General features: G+C 39.5%; 1 protein-coding gene across 4 annotated transcripts in view; it reads right to left on the bottom strand.

The window, feature by feature from the left end:
* Positions 1 to 11,382, bottom strand: part of LOC118798750 (inactive phospholipase C-like protein 2) — an 85,238-nt gene extending 73,856 nt beyond the window's left edge. Inside the window, exons 1-2 of one of the 4 annotated variants that reach the window (XM_036558282.1) lie at positions 11,234 to 11,382; positions 9,087 to 9,598 (exon numbers count right to left, since the gene is read on the bottom strand). In XM_036558282.1, coding sequence (XP_036414175.1) covers positions 9,087 to 9,320 — 234 coding nt within the window. In that variant the 5' untranslated portion in view covers positions 9,321 to 9,598; positions 11,234 to 11,382. The remainder of the gene's footprint in view (positions 1 to 9,086; positions 9,599 to 11,233) is intronic. The other 3 variants (XM_036558283.1, XM_036558285.1, XM_036558284.1) reach the window with 3 other exon arrangements.
* Between the last annotated feature and the right edge of the window lie 2,716 nt (positions 11,383 to 14,098).

Raw genomic sequence — 14,098 nt, 5'->3', positions numbered from 1 at the left:
GTGCGACTGAGTTATAAACAATACAACAGCCACCACAGCCTCATTTAAAACCTTACATAGCAGATCTCCATCTTCATCTCTCAAATATCTGAAATAACAAAAGCACAACTAAAATAAGTGAATTTTATGCTGAATCTGACACAAAGCGTTAACTATAACTACGATACTGTTTCAGTTTCTTCATGCTTTCCCCAAGAGACGGCAAATGAGAGAGCCTCAGGAGGGACCAAGACGAGTATCAGCAATGCAGGTTCAAATTTCCATTTTAATTCTGCCGCTGCTGCTAACTACCCAGACACACTTTCCTTTATATTCAAATTCCCCAGGTGCCAAATACAGCTTATGGAAATGTTGCACGTCTCAAATTTCAACCAACATGTCAGAGGAAAGCCACAACTATGATCTTTCGTGAGATATCAGTGATGTACTACTGAGGTGAAGAAAAACCTCATTAACTCTTAGAAGTTCAGTCAATAATTACAGCTACATTAATATTTACATTATGTATTCACAGGTTCAAGGAACAAATAGAGCTACTGTAGCCTGGCTGGTATTATCCTCTATATATAAGTATATTTTCAGAGAGAGCTCCAAAAAAATTATGTGGGGTGCTTCATTTTAAAATCTAATGCAAGCACGCATACACCTCCAAAAAGAGACATGAAACAAAATAACCAGGTGTTACTGATGACTCTAGTTTGATCTTCAACACTGCTGCCAACTCTTTTCAACCCAGGAACACTCAATGAGTCAGACCTTGCAAACCTAGTTCAGCAGTTTACTAGATGACCTGTGAAAAACAACCATAAAACCACCGAGATCTTTACAAGATCACCTTATTTTAAACAGGTGCCGTGATTTAGACGAACTGCCTGTGAAAGTCGTGCCAATAATGTTTTACATACAGTATGTACACATCTTTAAGGTGTTCAGCTAAAACGGGACAGTGTGTTAGTGTTAATGTGGGACACACAGGTCATACGCCCACAATAATAAAGCCATTATTATATTCTATTTGATTAGCAACAGATTATTTTGCCAATTTAGACAGCTAAAATATTGAATAAACCACATTACATTTAGACATGGGGTACATTGATGTGATAAGCAAGTGCACAGATTTATATGTAACTGAATTAAATGAATTCTTAGAACGTCTTCACCTACGCTTGATCTGTGAAAGCCATGCCATTAATGCTATATATATATATATATATATACACACTGTACATGTATACTTTGTAGAGGTGGGAAATATGACAATATTTATCATTACTGTGATTAAGTAGGTCACATTATGCTTTTCTGAGCATGTTTCAGTACCAAGAGAGCACATTAGTCCTGTTTAATTGGATTTGGCGCAGTATATTGTGTGAAATGTTGAATAAATATTATTATACTCACAGTTTTTTATGAAATGTGGAAGTGTTAGTGTTTTTTTGTCTGTTCCAAGTTATCAAAGGCAAAAACTGTGATACATATTGTGTATCGTGACAATCTGTCATGATGTTATTTTTGGCAAAGTAGGGGTGGGCAACATGGCAAAAACATCATAAGACGATGCTTAACATCTGCATGATACATATCATAATATTTACTTAAGGGACTTAAATGAACTATTTGTTAATTTGTGTTATTGTGATCATTTGTCATTAAAACCACTGACCAGCTGCATGTTTCATTACAAAGAGAGCAGAATTAGTCCTGTCTGACTGGACATAATGCAGTACAGTATGTTGAATCAGCACTGAATAATTATCATTATACTGAACTTTGAATAGCAGTTTTTAAATGTGGCACTACTTGTTTGTGTGTCAAAACATTGTGATGTGCGTTGTGTGCTGTAAAAGTATTGTGATGTACAATTCTTTCCACATTGGCCACCTCAAGCACTAGCCATCCAAGATTTAAAAACAGCAATCAAAAACTGTTTGTGACAACAAAATTTGTCATGACAGCAAAGAAATATTATCATATCATGTATCTTATATCATATAATCTTGCTATCTGATGCAGAGTACATTTCAAACCACAGACTGTTTTGGTGGTTGACTGCTTGTTGTATTGAAAAAGTATCATGACATAGAAAACCTCTGCAAAACAGCATTAGAGGGCCTTAAGGACCGATTAAGCTACCATTCTCTCACTGACTGGAGCTGCACATTCATTGTACGGTGACATACATCCGCATGTGTGCTTGAACTATTGTTAGCTAAATGCATGAATGCAGTGATGTCTCAATGATATGGGCCAACGCATTTAAAAAATGATGCTTTTCATCAAGACAGATCCTTGTGAGGAGAAAGATTAGAGATGTTTACAAGACAGAAATGTCAATAATGTCCTCTATCCATTTTAGAGCTGGCAGAGGAGGCCGGGTTTCAAAGTTCACCACCCTCAGTGAGCCAAAAAGACATCCTGGCCATCCAGCTGCTGAGCTTTTAATTCCACTCTTTCATTACTTTTGCATTCACAAATCAGGAAGTTCAAATGTGCGAAAGCAAAAAGGGAAAGAAAAATAATGGCATGAAATCAAAAACCTCTTATCTAAGCAGCAGTTTCTGGTAAAAAACCCATGTGTTTCCTGGTTGTTCTCTGTTGACCACTATTCTATTTATGAGTAGTACAATATTTTTATCAGCTCATATTAAAAGCTATGTTTTTGTGACAAGTCACAGGCCTGTTCTGTCTTCATTCAGCCTGCCCATGATAACAGTATTAAACGGTGCGCTGACTGTGAAGAGAAAGCATAAGCACAGGCTGCTTTGAGCCTCCCCGTGTCTTATAACTTACGACAGTTCACATCACATGACATTTTGACCGCAAGCACTTCATCAGTCTTTCCACAGGAAGCACTGTGTATCTGTAGTGAGTACAGGAACAAAAAACGTAACTGCAAAGTCTAAGGCTCAGAGAAAGCATTTCCTCTTCTATTTTAGTGAGGTGTCACTCTTGGTATAGGCATGTTTTTCCGTTTACCAATGATAGCTCACTTTCTCACTGACATCAGAACCATTCAGTAAAGAATGAAAAGAAACTAAAAAAAAAAAAATAGACAAACGGACACAAATGTCTTTTTGTGAGCTGAAATAAGAGGCCACAATCACAATCATGCTACAAAGCATCCTAAATCAATTCTCCCCAAGACTGTCAGCAACAATTACATTACACTCAAGTAATCTACTGATTATTTTGATGATTTTTCGAGGAATCAGATCATGCAGAGCCTTTTCTAAGATTCCAAAATACTTTAAAAAGTTTTAAAAGGAAACATAACATGCATATTTCCTGTACACATTCATAAAAGATAGTTTTTCATGTGTTCTTTAGTAAAGAAAATGGTTCTATATAGAACCCTGAAGATTCAAAGAACGCTCTGCATGATTAAATGAAAAGCTTTTCATAAAGGTTCTATAGAGAACCATATACAGCACATTCTCCATCATGCTGAAGAACGCTTTCATGAAGCACGCAAATGGTTCTTTAAGTGGTCATGGTTCTATATATAAAACCATCTTTACTAAAGAACCTTTGAAGAACTGTTTTTAAGTGTGTAGAACCATGTACAATACATTCTCCATCAATCTGAAAAACTCTTTGACCATGCAAAGAACCATTTAATCATGCAAAGGGTTCTTTGGGTGTCTATAGTTCTATACAGAACCACTGTCTTTTCTTAACCCTGAAGAACCATCTTTTTAAGAGTGTATATAATAATCATAACAATCACAATAATAAATAATCATAGTTAATTTTTACACAACTATTTTCCAACATTTCTTTAATCCTTAGAATTATACAGGCTGTTTTTGCTACTGTGCCTTTAAGACTGATATACGTAATCGCCTCTGTTCTAATTGGCTGACTACTATTGTGCCTTGTTCAAAAGGGCTGAAACACTCCGACACTGCTGTAGGCTGAATGGATGGATATGTGAATGCATTCGTTGTTATAACATCACCAAAATAGATCTCTTAAAATATAATAACAAAACGGGATACGTTTTAAAATTGTAATATTTTATATTTACATTCTATAAGCTTTTTTAAAAAAAAATATTTTTGATGATATAGACGAATCTTTAAAAAAATATATCAAAATATAAAAATATATATATATATATATATACATATATATATATTTATACACACATACATACATACATACATACACACACACACACATACATACATACATACACACACACACACACATACATACATACACACACACACAGGTTTTGTTCCGACAGCAGCGATAAGCGTTATCATAATGCACACTGCTAACGAATCACTGCAGCTTCATTTTTAACCAATGAGCTTTTAATCAAGTAATATGATTTTAATCAATTCATTCTAACAGCCCTAAGTGTTTACAACTTTTTCTAACCGCAGGTTCCTTTCAACCAGCACCCACATTCATCTTAGAAATTAGACTAATATCTCATCCAGTCCACTTCAATCCAGTAAAAACTATGCAGTAATAAAGTAGCTACATTCCTAGCCTTTTATTGCCCAAACTTCATTGGACTGCCAGAAAAAGTACACATAATTTTTAGCCCCATAAATTAACTTTGCTTCCAAACTTTCTTACTGCTTTCCGGAGTCTTGTCAGTTATCATCCACTGCTTGGAAAAACATGCCAATTGAAACACAGAGAAAAATTAACAAGAGAATAATCCATTCGTTACATTTATCTCTAATTACAGGATGCAGGCGCTTAAAAACGATTAGTAGTGGTGCTAAGCAACACACTGTGAGCATGCTATTATCATCACTACCTGCAATTCACTTAACACTGAACATCCTTTTTAACGCTGTATACAGTGGAAACCCTGTTGAAAAAAACCCATAGAAACTATTAAGTGTTTCTGCTGGTGTACAATGTTTTTATAATGCTTTTTGGCTCTTTAATGGGTTGATATCACAATTTAAAGGATCCTAAAGGTTTACCAGGTGACTAATGGCTGATTCTAACATAGGATCCATAGAAACAACAGAGGTGCATATACTGAAGCTCTGAGTATCAGCTGATACTGATACCGTTAGGCTACACGTGGCCTACTTTACATTGCTTTACATTATGTCGCACTGCAAGAAATTCTGTGGCATTTCAGGCAACAGAACTGTTACAGAACTGAATGGGACTCTTTGATGTCCCAGCCAGTATTTTCTGCTGATATCAGTAACGGTAGAAACAAGTGAGACAATCAAACATTTTGATTCATCTGCAACTCTTTCGTTTGAGGTGGAGATTTCAAAACAGCTCGAAAAACACACATTCCCTGCCTCATCATGTACTGAAGTCAGCTCACTCCGATCCGAATGACTTGCTCCTCTGCCGCTTCTGGATACTGTAATACTGAATATGTGTGTCTTATTCTTGCGTATAACGGAAAAAGCACCGAAACTAGAAGTTTAGAATTGAACAATGTGAGTAAACTGGCTAAGCTTAGTAGAATAAAGTCTTATAAAGTCTTACCCTATAACGTACGTTTTAATTGATTTTATAAGTTTTAAAAATAAAAATAAGTTTTATTTTGTTTGCTGAAATTAACACATTAACACAACACATATGGCACATTTAATATCACTGCAGTCAGAACAAAACATTGCATCTCCATTTCTGTCATTTTTCAGTTTCCGGCATAATTTGAAAATGCCTGTTGCCCCTTACAATGTGTGTAAATTTCATGATGAATGGACCAAACAAAGACACAAAATTACTTGGGAAAATGTCTGGTTCCATTGACATTAAAAGTAAAGTATGTATTGTCGTTCTCCTGTAAAGTTACCATTTTGGAGATACAAGGTTTTGTTCCAACAACAGCGATGTTTTATGTTTTATTTTTCCCCAATATGTTAAATTCAGTAAATAAATAGAAATTGGACACTAAAATGCACACAAAAATATACAAGCTTGTGCACAGTAGAATGTGTCACTTAGAAACGTGTCACTTGAGCAGGGGTGTTCAAGCGTTTGTGTATGACTGTAAATACGTAACACCCAGGAGTGAAACTGAATATATTTTGCCATTAGTGTGGACAGAATATGTAAACATTCCTAATATTACTGGCTGTATTGGGGGATACTGGGGATTGTCCTGGCGCCACCTTCAAGACAAAGAGCAGCTTTTAACATTGTCGTTTTTCCCCACACTGTTACACAGTAGTGGTTTTTGCATTCCTGGCAGCTGCACATGTTGCACATTTTGGTGTTTTCCTTTTTTTGGGTCAACCGAATAATGAATTATGAAACTCAAATTCAAACAAGCAACATATTAAAACATATCAGTGTGAAATAGTTTGCAATTATTTTCTTGGATTATTTTTACAAAAATACTTTACTTTTGTGGCACTACATGAACACATTAGCTCATTAGAATGTTCATAGTAACAACAACCACTGTGATTGGTCACTACACACAGTAAAAAAGCACTGTGATTGGTTAGAGAGCTCATTTGCATATCAATGTGTTGCATATCACAGCCTTCTTCGATATCAGTACTGCAAAGGCCAGTAAAGCAACAACAAAGGATTAGGAGTGTCATTACATATTCACCTGATTATTATTTGAGCTGACTGCAATCGTTTAGGCTGACTGCAGTTTTTAGCTTTCACAATATGTTTGCATCACAACAAACGGAACATGAATTGGGTGTGGTTTCTTTGCCTTGCTGAGGAAAATGCATATTTAACCAAATAAAAAAAGACTATTAAATTGCTAATCCCAATTATTTATACGGCAATTAATTTCAGTTAAAGTTTCAGAATCAGAAACAACATAATGTGCAGCCCACCTTCACATGACTCCTGTTAGCTTAGCATCATGACTATTCAGTCAGTTTAACACTGTATGAATTATCATACAGCTCACCCGGGCCTGACGAACATGCTGTTGTAAGCAATGAAAGCTACATCTACAAGTCACAGGCTGTTTGGCAGATGTTATGGTTGACTCATGGTGAAGTTGGTCACATCGTCAACTCAAAGCGCAATCGCTTCGTGCTTGCCACAGCATAGTCACTATGAGGAAGTAAAGCAATATTTCCTGCCTCACTTCACGTTGAAGAAAGCTGAGAGAAATTTCTCAATAATATCTCAATAACTTGAAAACAGCCATTAAATAAACAACATGTTGTAGCTTAAATCAGGGACTTGCTTAAAGGAAGTCCCTGATTGAAGCTACTATAATGCTCACACCTGAAGTAGCTGATGAGCAAAAATGAAACAACGAGAAACGTGTCGTGTGAATCGTACCCACAGACTCAATGCCTGAGTACCTGACATGCATGGCTAAGATAGCGGCAACGCAGTGACCTAAAGATCCGTGATAACACAATGAACTAGTAGTAGGCTGGACTGAGTCAAGAGAACAGATGCAGCCCCTAAAATTTGATAAGAGGAACATGATAGTGGCATGAAAAATGGTTTTAAAAACTGCTTAGGAAGCTCCACACTGAGACAATTTCAAGAAACTGTGCTTTGGGATAGTATATTCTGGCCTACTTTTTCACGACACCACTCAAAGTTTTACAGGAAATGTATGTCACAAATCTACACTGTTCTACACAAGTTCTTCTCCTGTACTCCTCCAATTTCTGTAATCACTGCTCCGGCAATCATGTTTAAACCTGCAGAACCAATCCGCGCAACATGAATAATCTGAGGCGACCCATGAACTGCTTAGGGAGACGTGCCAAACATGAATTTGTGTGCCGTCATCTGATTACAAGGCTGCAAATAACCACTTTTCTCATTATCAGCTGCAAAGAGGGCTGGCTACAGGATTTCCATGTGTCCTGTAAGCTCCCTAAAGACATAGCGATGCCACATTTAAATGCAGAAAACCAGCGGCATTCCCCTTTAAACGTCCTCGGTCCCACCGTGGCCCATCATTTTTGCACACCAAATACAGCAGTTTTATTTTTAACGCTTCCCATCATCTTGATGAATGTGACCACTATAAATACAACACTGCAGATTCAGCCAGGTGTTTTGCCAGGTAGCCAGTCTGATGTGTTCCTTTTTTTTTAATGTTTCTTAGTTTACCGGCAGAAGAGCTGGCTTATGAAACGTCTAAAAGAATAGTGACAAGGTGTTACAACTGAAATGCATCACTTGGGGGTGGGCAATATGATGGTGTGTTATCATTGTGATACACAATATGTATTTATGAGCAGTTTTTAAATGTGGTGGTACTAGCATATTTTGTGTGTCGAAATATTGTGTATCGTGGAAATTTAAGTATCGTGATATGCAATTTTTTCCCACATCATCCACCCCTTGCATCTAAACGTAAACCTAAAAATGAACAGATTCCATCCAAAAGGCTGAAATATAGGCCACGTTATAGGCTCTATAAGCACATTTAGTGCTGCCAAATATTACTACATTATCAAATGCCATAATATCAGTGTGACTGTGAGGCATTAATGCAGTTAATTAGCCTTGCTTAATTGGTTTTAATGCAGTACAGTATATGAAATATGGACTAAAATCATTGTATTTATAGCTTTTGGTAGCAGTTTTTAAATGTGGCGCTACTAGCATATTTTGTGTGTCGAAATATTATGTATCGTGGAAATTTAAGCATCGTGATACATCATTTTTCCCACATCGTCCACCCATAGCATCACTTTCTAAATGCAAAATTAAAAACGAACAGATTCCATCTAAAAAAGGTAATACAGGCCACATTACAGGCTCTATAAGCACAATTAGTGCTGCCAAATATTACTACATTATTAAATGTCATAAGATCACTGTGACTCAGAGACATTAGGGCGGTTAGCTAACTTATTCAGTCACATGTGAACCATTATGAAAACGTGTAGTGATGTTGGAAGTGAGGACAGATATGTAGCAGCTAGCGTAGTGCTAGCAGGCTACCTTTCAAACCTGTGGATATGTCTGTGTTTTGCAGCTTATGGTGAGCCATATGTCGGTGTGTTTAGGCTATGAGTTCTATCAGGGCGAGGTTGACGACCACGAATGCGTTCAGAAATGTGAAAGTGCCCCAAAACGAGCCACAAAGGCTACCTCCTCCGACTCGGCTGAACACTAACGTGTTTCACGGCATTTACCTTGATGATACTGGTCCTTCGAGGTATTCCGGATTTGGGGTCCAACACGACAGATGTGGTAGCCGCCTCAAGTCCCTGCTTATCGGCTCCAGCAGAGTCGACCGCGTCCGCTGAAAGTCCCCCGCAGTCTCCGTTTGACACCGACACTTCTCGCTGAGTCTTGCCGTCCTCCTCGCCTGCTTTCTCCCCAGCGGTCGGCGAGAGCAGCCCGCAGTTCTCAGTAAACTCCGCCATGAGCGTAAATGAACACAGAGCACGGTGGGAATCGGCAGTTCACTTCACGCTGGCTAATATATCGATTCAAGTATTGCGCAATGAAATCGCCCGAAGTGGCATCCAGCGGCAGGGTGGTGGGCTGTTAACGTTACCTCTCGTCCATGTTTTCTCGGCGGCGGCAGCAGCATCTGTCTCGACTCCATGCAGAATATTTCACCGTTGTAAAGCCTCATTGTTCAGCATCACATCCAGGACGGGTCCCCCCCGCTTCCTCCCTGCCATAACACTGCCATCTGCTGAATTAATGTTAGTGCAGCATTAAAAAAGAGAAGTCGTCTGTTTCCTGACGAGCCTTTAAGTTGTCTTCCTATTCGCCAGCTTCTTGTTCGAATTATCCCGTTCCACCTTATACGGTTCCTGTCGCCACCAATGACCAATTCTGACTCGGACTTTGTTTACTTCTTATTTTACTTACGGAGAAATTTAGAAAAGTCGGTGGCATTGCCCTTTAAGTTAATGTTATCTCGGGCCTCAAGCGCCAGAGTGTAACTGCTGCACCATTTAAGGTGGAACGGGGGGGAAATGCGAACAAGAAGCTGACGAGTGAGCTGACTTCAGCTTCTTTTTTTTCCTGGGAATCAAAAAAGAACATAAACATGAACCGAGCGGCAAGCTATTAAAGGGGGATTCCACCAGTTTTTTTTTAATTCTGTATATTTCAGTGGTTGGGATATAAACAAAGTCATTCAGAGTGGTATCTCTCAACTATTAATAGTTTTTAAAGTACATCGTAGCGCAAAAGTATCTCAAAACTGTCAGAGAACAATGTCTCAGACATCAGGCAGCGTATTCATAACCACTGCATGTCTAACTTTCTGTGAGGGAGCTTTTAGAGGTGGACGTCTGGTTCCTATCACCACCACTGAGAACAATTCTGACTCGGCAAGTTTCTCTAGAACGGCGCATTTCACATCAAACCACTCTGAATAATTTGGTTTGCATTTTAATCCTTTAATTATGTGGAATTTTCCGAAAAATCGGTGGAGTTCTCCTTTGAGTTAATGCTATCTCGGCTCTGTTCGTCTGTAGGTTGTGTGTACCCTACCTAGCTGCACACAGTTCTCTGCTGCAACGTTAAAACGTTTTTGTTAGCCTAAACGAGGCGAAGCTTAAGTCAGCAGCTTCTTGTTCGAATTTCCCGTTCCATCTTAAACAGTGAGGCGCCCGAATGTAACTGCTGCACCATTTAAGGTGGAACGGGAAATAACAAGCTGGCGAATAGGAAGCAAACTTCAGCCTCGTGTAAATGAGAGTACAGTGCGTTGTTATACAGACAAGCTGTCTTTATAAAACTCGTTAATCAGCCAGCTGTTCATCTCAATGTTAACGTTAGATACTTACTAACTTCTCCGTCTAACTTAGCCTAACATTCGTTGGCTAGCGATAACTACGTAGCTTAAAGGCTAAGCTAGTCAACAGCATACTAGTCTGTCAGACAAGGCAATTTCTACTAAGTGGGCTGACTACTAACTTACGAGGCGATATCAGGGAATTATTTAAGTTTCATTAAAGTTTTGAGCCACAGTTTAAGCCACAAATTCATAGAAAAAGTCGATTTTCTTACCGTTAATGTTCTTTATTTAACGCGTTTAACAGTAACTTAGCTATGTATTTACTATTTTTACTGAAGCTCATCATTATAGTTGCTTATTTACTTATTTAACGTCACTTACTCGCTTATTTAACCGTCTTTGTTTACCTGTTTACTTATTCCGCCAATTTAACGTACGAGTAAACAAAAACGGTCTTGCACGCGCTGCCTGCAAGCGTTGCCTAGCTACGATAACTTTATGGTACTGTGGTTTTTCTCCGTAGCAGAAACGAATCTGTTCATTAGCCTTTCTGCTGATTACCTCTTGCTGTAATATTACCTATAAAGCTGTCCGTTTCCCGCATCTCATGCAAACAGTGCCCACTTGAAAATTCAGTGCTGTCCTTTCAGTCTGCTTTCAGTTTCTTTCATTTCAGTTTTCATACCTGTAGTTCCCTCAGTGCTGTCATGTTTGAAGTCTGAGAAACATTAAACCCCGCCCTCTTCGGCTTCTTTGCAGCATGGATTGGCCGCCTGGATCCAGCGCAGCCAATCAGAATCACGAGGGTTGTTTGAGTGACAGTTTCTGAATGTAACGTACTAAATGTATTGAAAACGTGCTGTTTCCACGTGTGAGTCCTGTTCGGTGCCAAATGAATTAAATCTTGCTCATTTGAGCTTTTTTACCCTGTTCTCCATAGTTTTACTTAGGCAGGATATTACTTTGAATGGGATGGGGTGGGAAATTTTAAGCTGAACTAGCTGCCACAATCTTTATAATCAAGATTAAAAACTTCTAATGTAAGATTTCAACAGTCAGTGACTGACTTTTCTGTTAATACTGTAAAATACTGTAGTGTTGGCGCGGGAGAAGACATTGACAACATTGCACGTACAGGCAAATGCTGTTTTGGCTAGCCCAGCACTGCTCCTTAACATGAAACACAGGGAGAGGGTAATGTGGGAGGCCATGACATACAAGGAGGGTGGATAAGCACACGTACAAAACCCACCTTTCTTGGACACAATTTACACTAAGAAACAGATCTACACCGATAACAACATCAGCAACAACAACAACTACGACAGATGTCCTGTTATTACCAAAAGCATGGTGCCTTGCCAGAGACACGTGGCTCGCCCCCAGCGCCCCCTCAAGAGTCGGCCATCCTGCAACCCACACAGACTGGGGCATGTGACTGCTGCGGTAGTCGTTTCAAGATCTCATCATGCATCTGTTGGCCGTCCCAGGACGTCACATCTGCCCAACCCGGTTTTTGTCCCACCTCGAGCCATCCATGAGCCCACAAGAGGCCAATGTCCTCACACTGTGAAACTCCTCACAGCATCAAGTCCAGTTCTACAGGGAGTGACCACAGCAGCAGCAGCACCCCTCTCAGCTGCCTTCTGCTTTGTCCACTGTCCACTACGTTGCTGATGCCAGCGAGGGTGCTGCATATGTGCGTTGCCCACAGCCCTCAGGGATTCACCAGCTGGCTCTGACCTGGCATGTTTAGCTCCTCTAGAGCCTCATGCGCTCAACTCATCTCCTGCTCAAGCTTCTCCACAACATAGCACTGAGAATGAGTTCTGCCCTCCCTGCCTTGGCAACGACTGCTTGAAGACTGGCTGGTTCAGCGACCTGCACATGACATCACGGCTCCTCCTGCAGCAGGGCATTCAAGAAGTGTTCTTCTTGAGAAGAACTCTTCCTGCACTGCCTTCTCAAACACCAGGTATGCCTGTCAAGCCATTGTGCCAGCACACATATCCGCTCTCTCTTTGGCCTCCGCCCCTCCAGGAGCAGCTACCTGACTGACCACACCCCACGCCATGGTCAATGCTGCTAGATCCTCATGTTGTGTGGATTGTCGCCCTATCCCCTCCAGTACCAGAAACAGCTGCACTGCAATAACAGTCACCAGGGAAGCTGGTAACACAGGAGTAAACGATGTACAAGGAGGGCAGACAAACATACACACACACAAAATCCACCCTTCTTGGACACAATTTACACTAAGCAACACAACTGTACGAACACAACACAACAACATCAGCGACAACAACTACAACAAACATCCTGTTTTACCAGGAGTGTGGTGCATCCAGAGAGCCACTTTGCATGACCACAAGCTCCTCACGGCAGCACGACCCGTTATAGAGGCCACAGTATTTATCTGTTTTATCTACTTTTATCTGCTTTATTTGTTTTGTTCAAAAGGGTGGACATGTTAAAAGAGCAACATGTTAGATGACCCAATCTGTCAAATTTATACTCTACACTTCTACAAATAAGAAGCAACATATCACCAGAAAGTTGTAGTGTTCACCCCTTATGTAAGAAACAAGGAAATGCACAGTCCCTCCTCCTCCCTCTTTACTCCTCCCCCTCCTTACCGGTCTAGAAGAAACGCTGCAAGTATTAAACGATCAGCATCACATTTTATCCATTTACTTACCAAGAACTGCATTCCCCAGCGGTGGAAAGCAACATCAACCTGTTAACCTGTTTTGCTTCTATTTATGTAACTTCTTTACTTTGCTGCCAAACGTGGTTTCTTGCGGGGAACGAGCGGCAATGTTGATAATGGTCGCTTGCCAAGAGCCTCAGCCGTTATTGTGTTTACTGTTCCTTAACCTTGTTTACCTGTCCTTAAATGGCCTAACCAGAGATGGTACACTACAGTGACTCGTTATCGCCTCTTGAGGTACAAAGTGGTATTACAAGACAGGACGGGCCGGGACTAGCTGGTAGCATGCTAACTTAAGTAGATATCTCTGCAACACGATACGTAGACGTCTTTGATATGTTTGATTGTTTGATATGTTGATTTTGAAATGTTTTAAACATTTGTTTAAACAATCGTTTAAACAATCGTACAAATTGTACCTTTAAGCTTGACAGACCCTGTTAGTGCTTTTTTTTGTTCGTCACTTAATGTGGCAGTACAACCGTTGGTGTGATGGGGATCAAAACTCAGCATAGATAAAAAAAAATACATTGAAGGCAAAGATTTAATTGTTTTTTTTATATTGCAGTCATATGCATGTTTTTCTAAGTGGAAAAAACAGTGAACACACTTCTGCACATTTTAATGCACAATTACTGTTTATTTGCTGAATTTAACATATTAATATACAAAAAAAAACAACAATGAAAAATATGGCTTCTGCAAAATTTATATATAACAGTTATATATATACA

Source organism: Colossoma macropomum, unplaced genomic scaffold (genome assembly GCF_904425465.1).
Source record: "Colossoma macropomum unplaced genomic scaffold, Colossoma_macropomum, whole genome shotgun sequence".
Classification (NCBI taxonomy): Eukaryota; Metazoa; Chordata; class Actinopteri; order Characiformes; family Serrasalmidae; genus Colossoma; species Colossoma macropomum.
The sequence above is the reverse complement of the archived record's forward strand: the minus strand, read 5'-3'. Positions and strand labels throughout refer to the sequence as shown.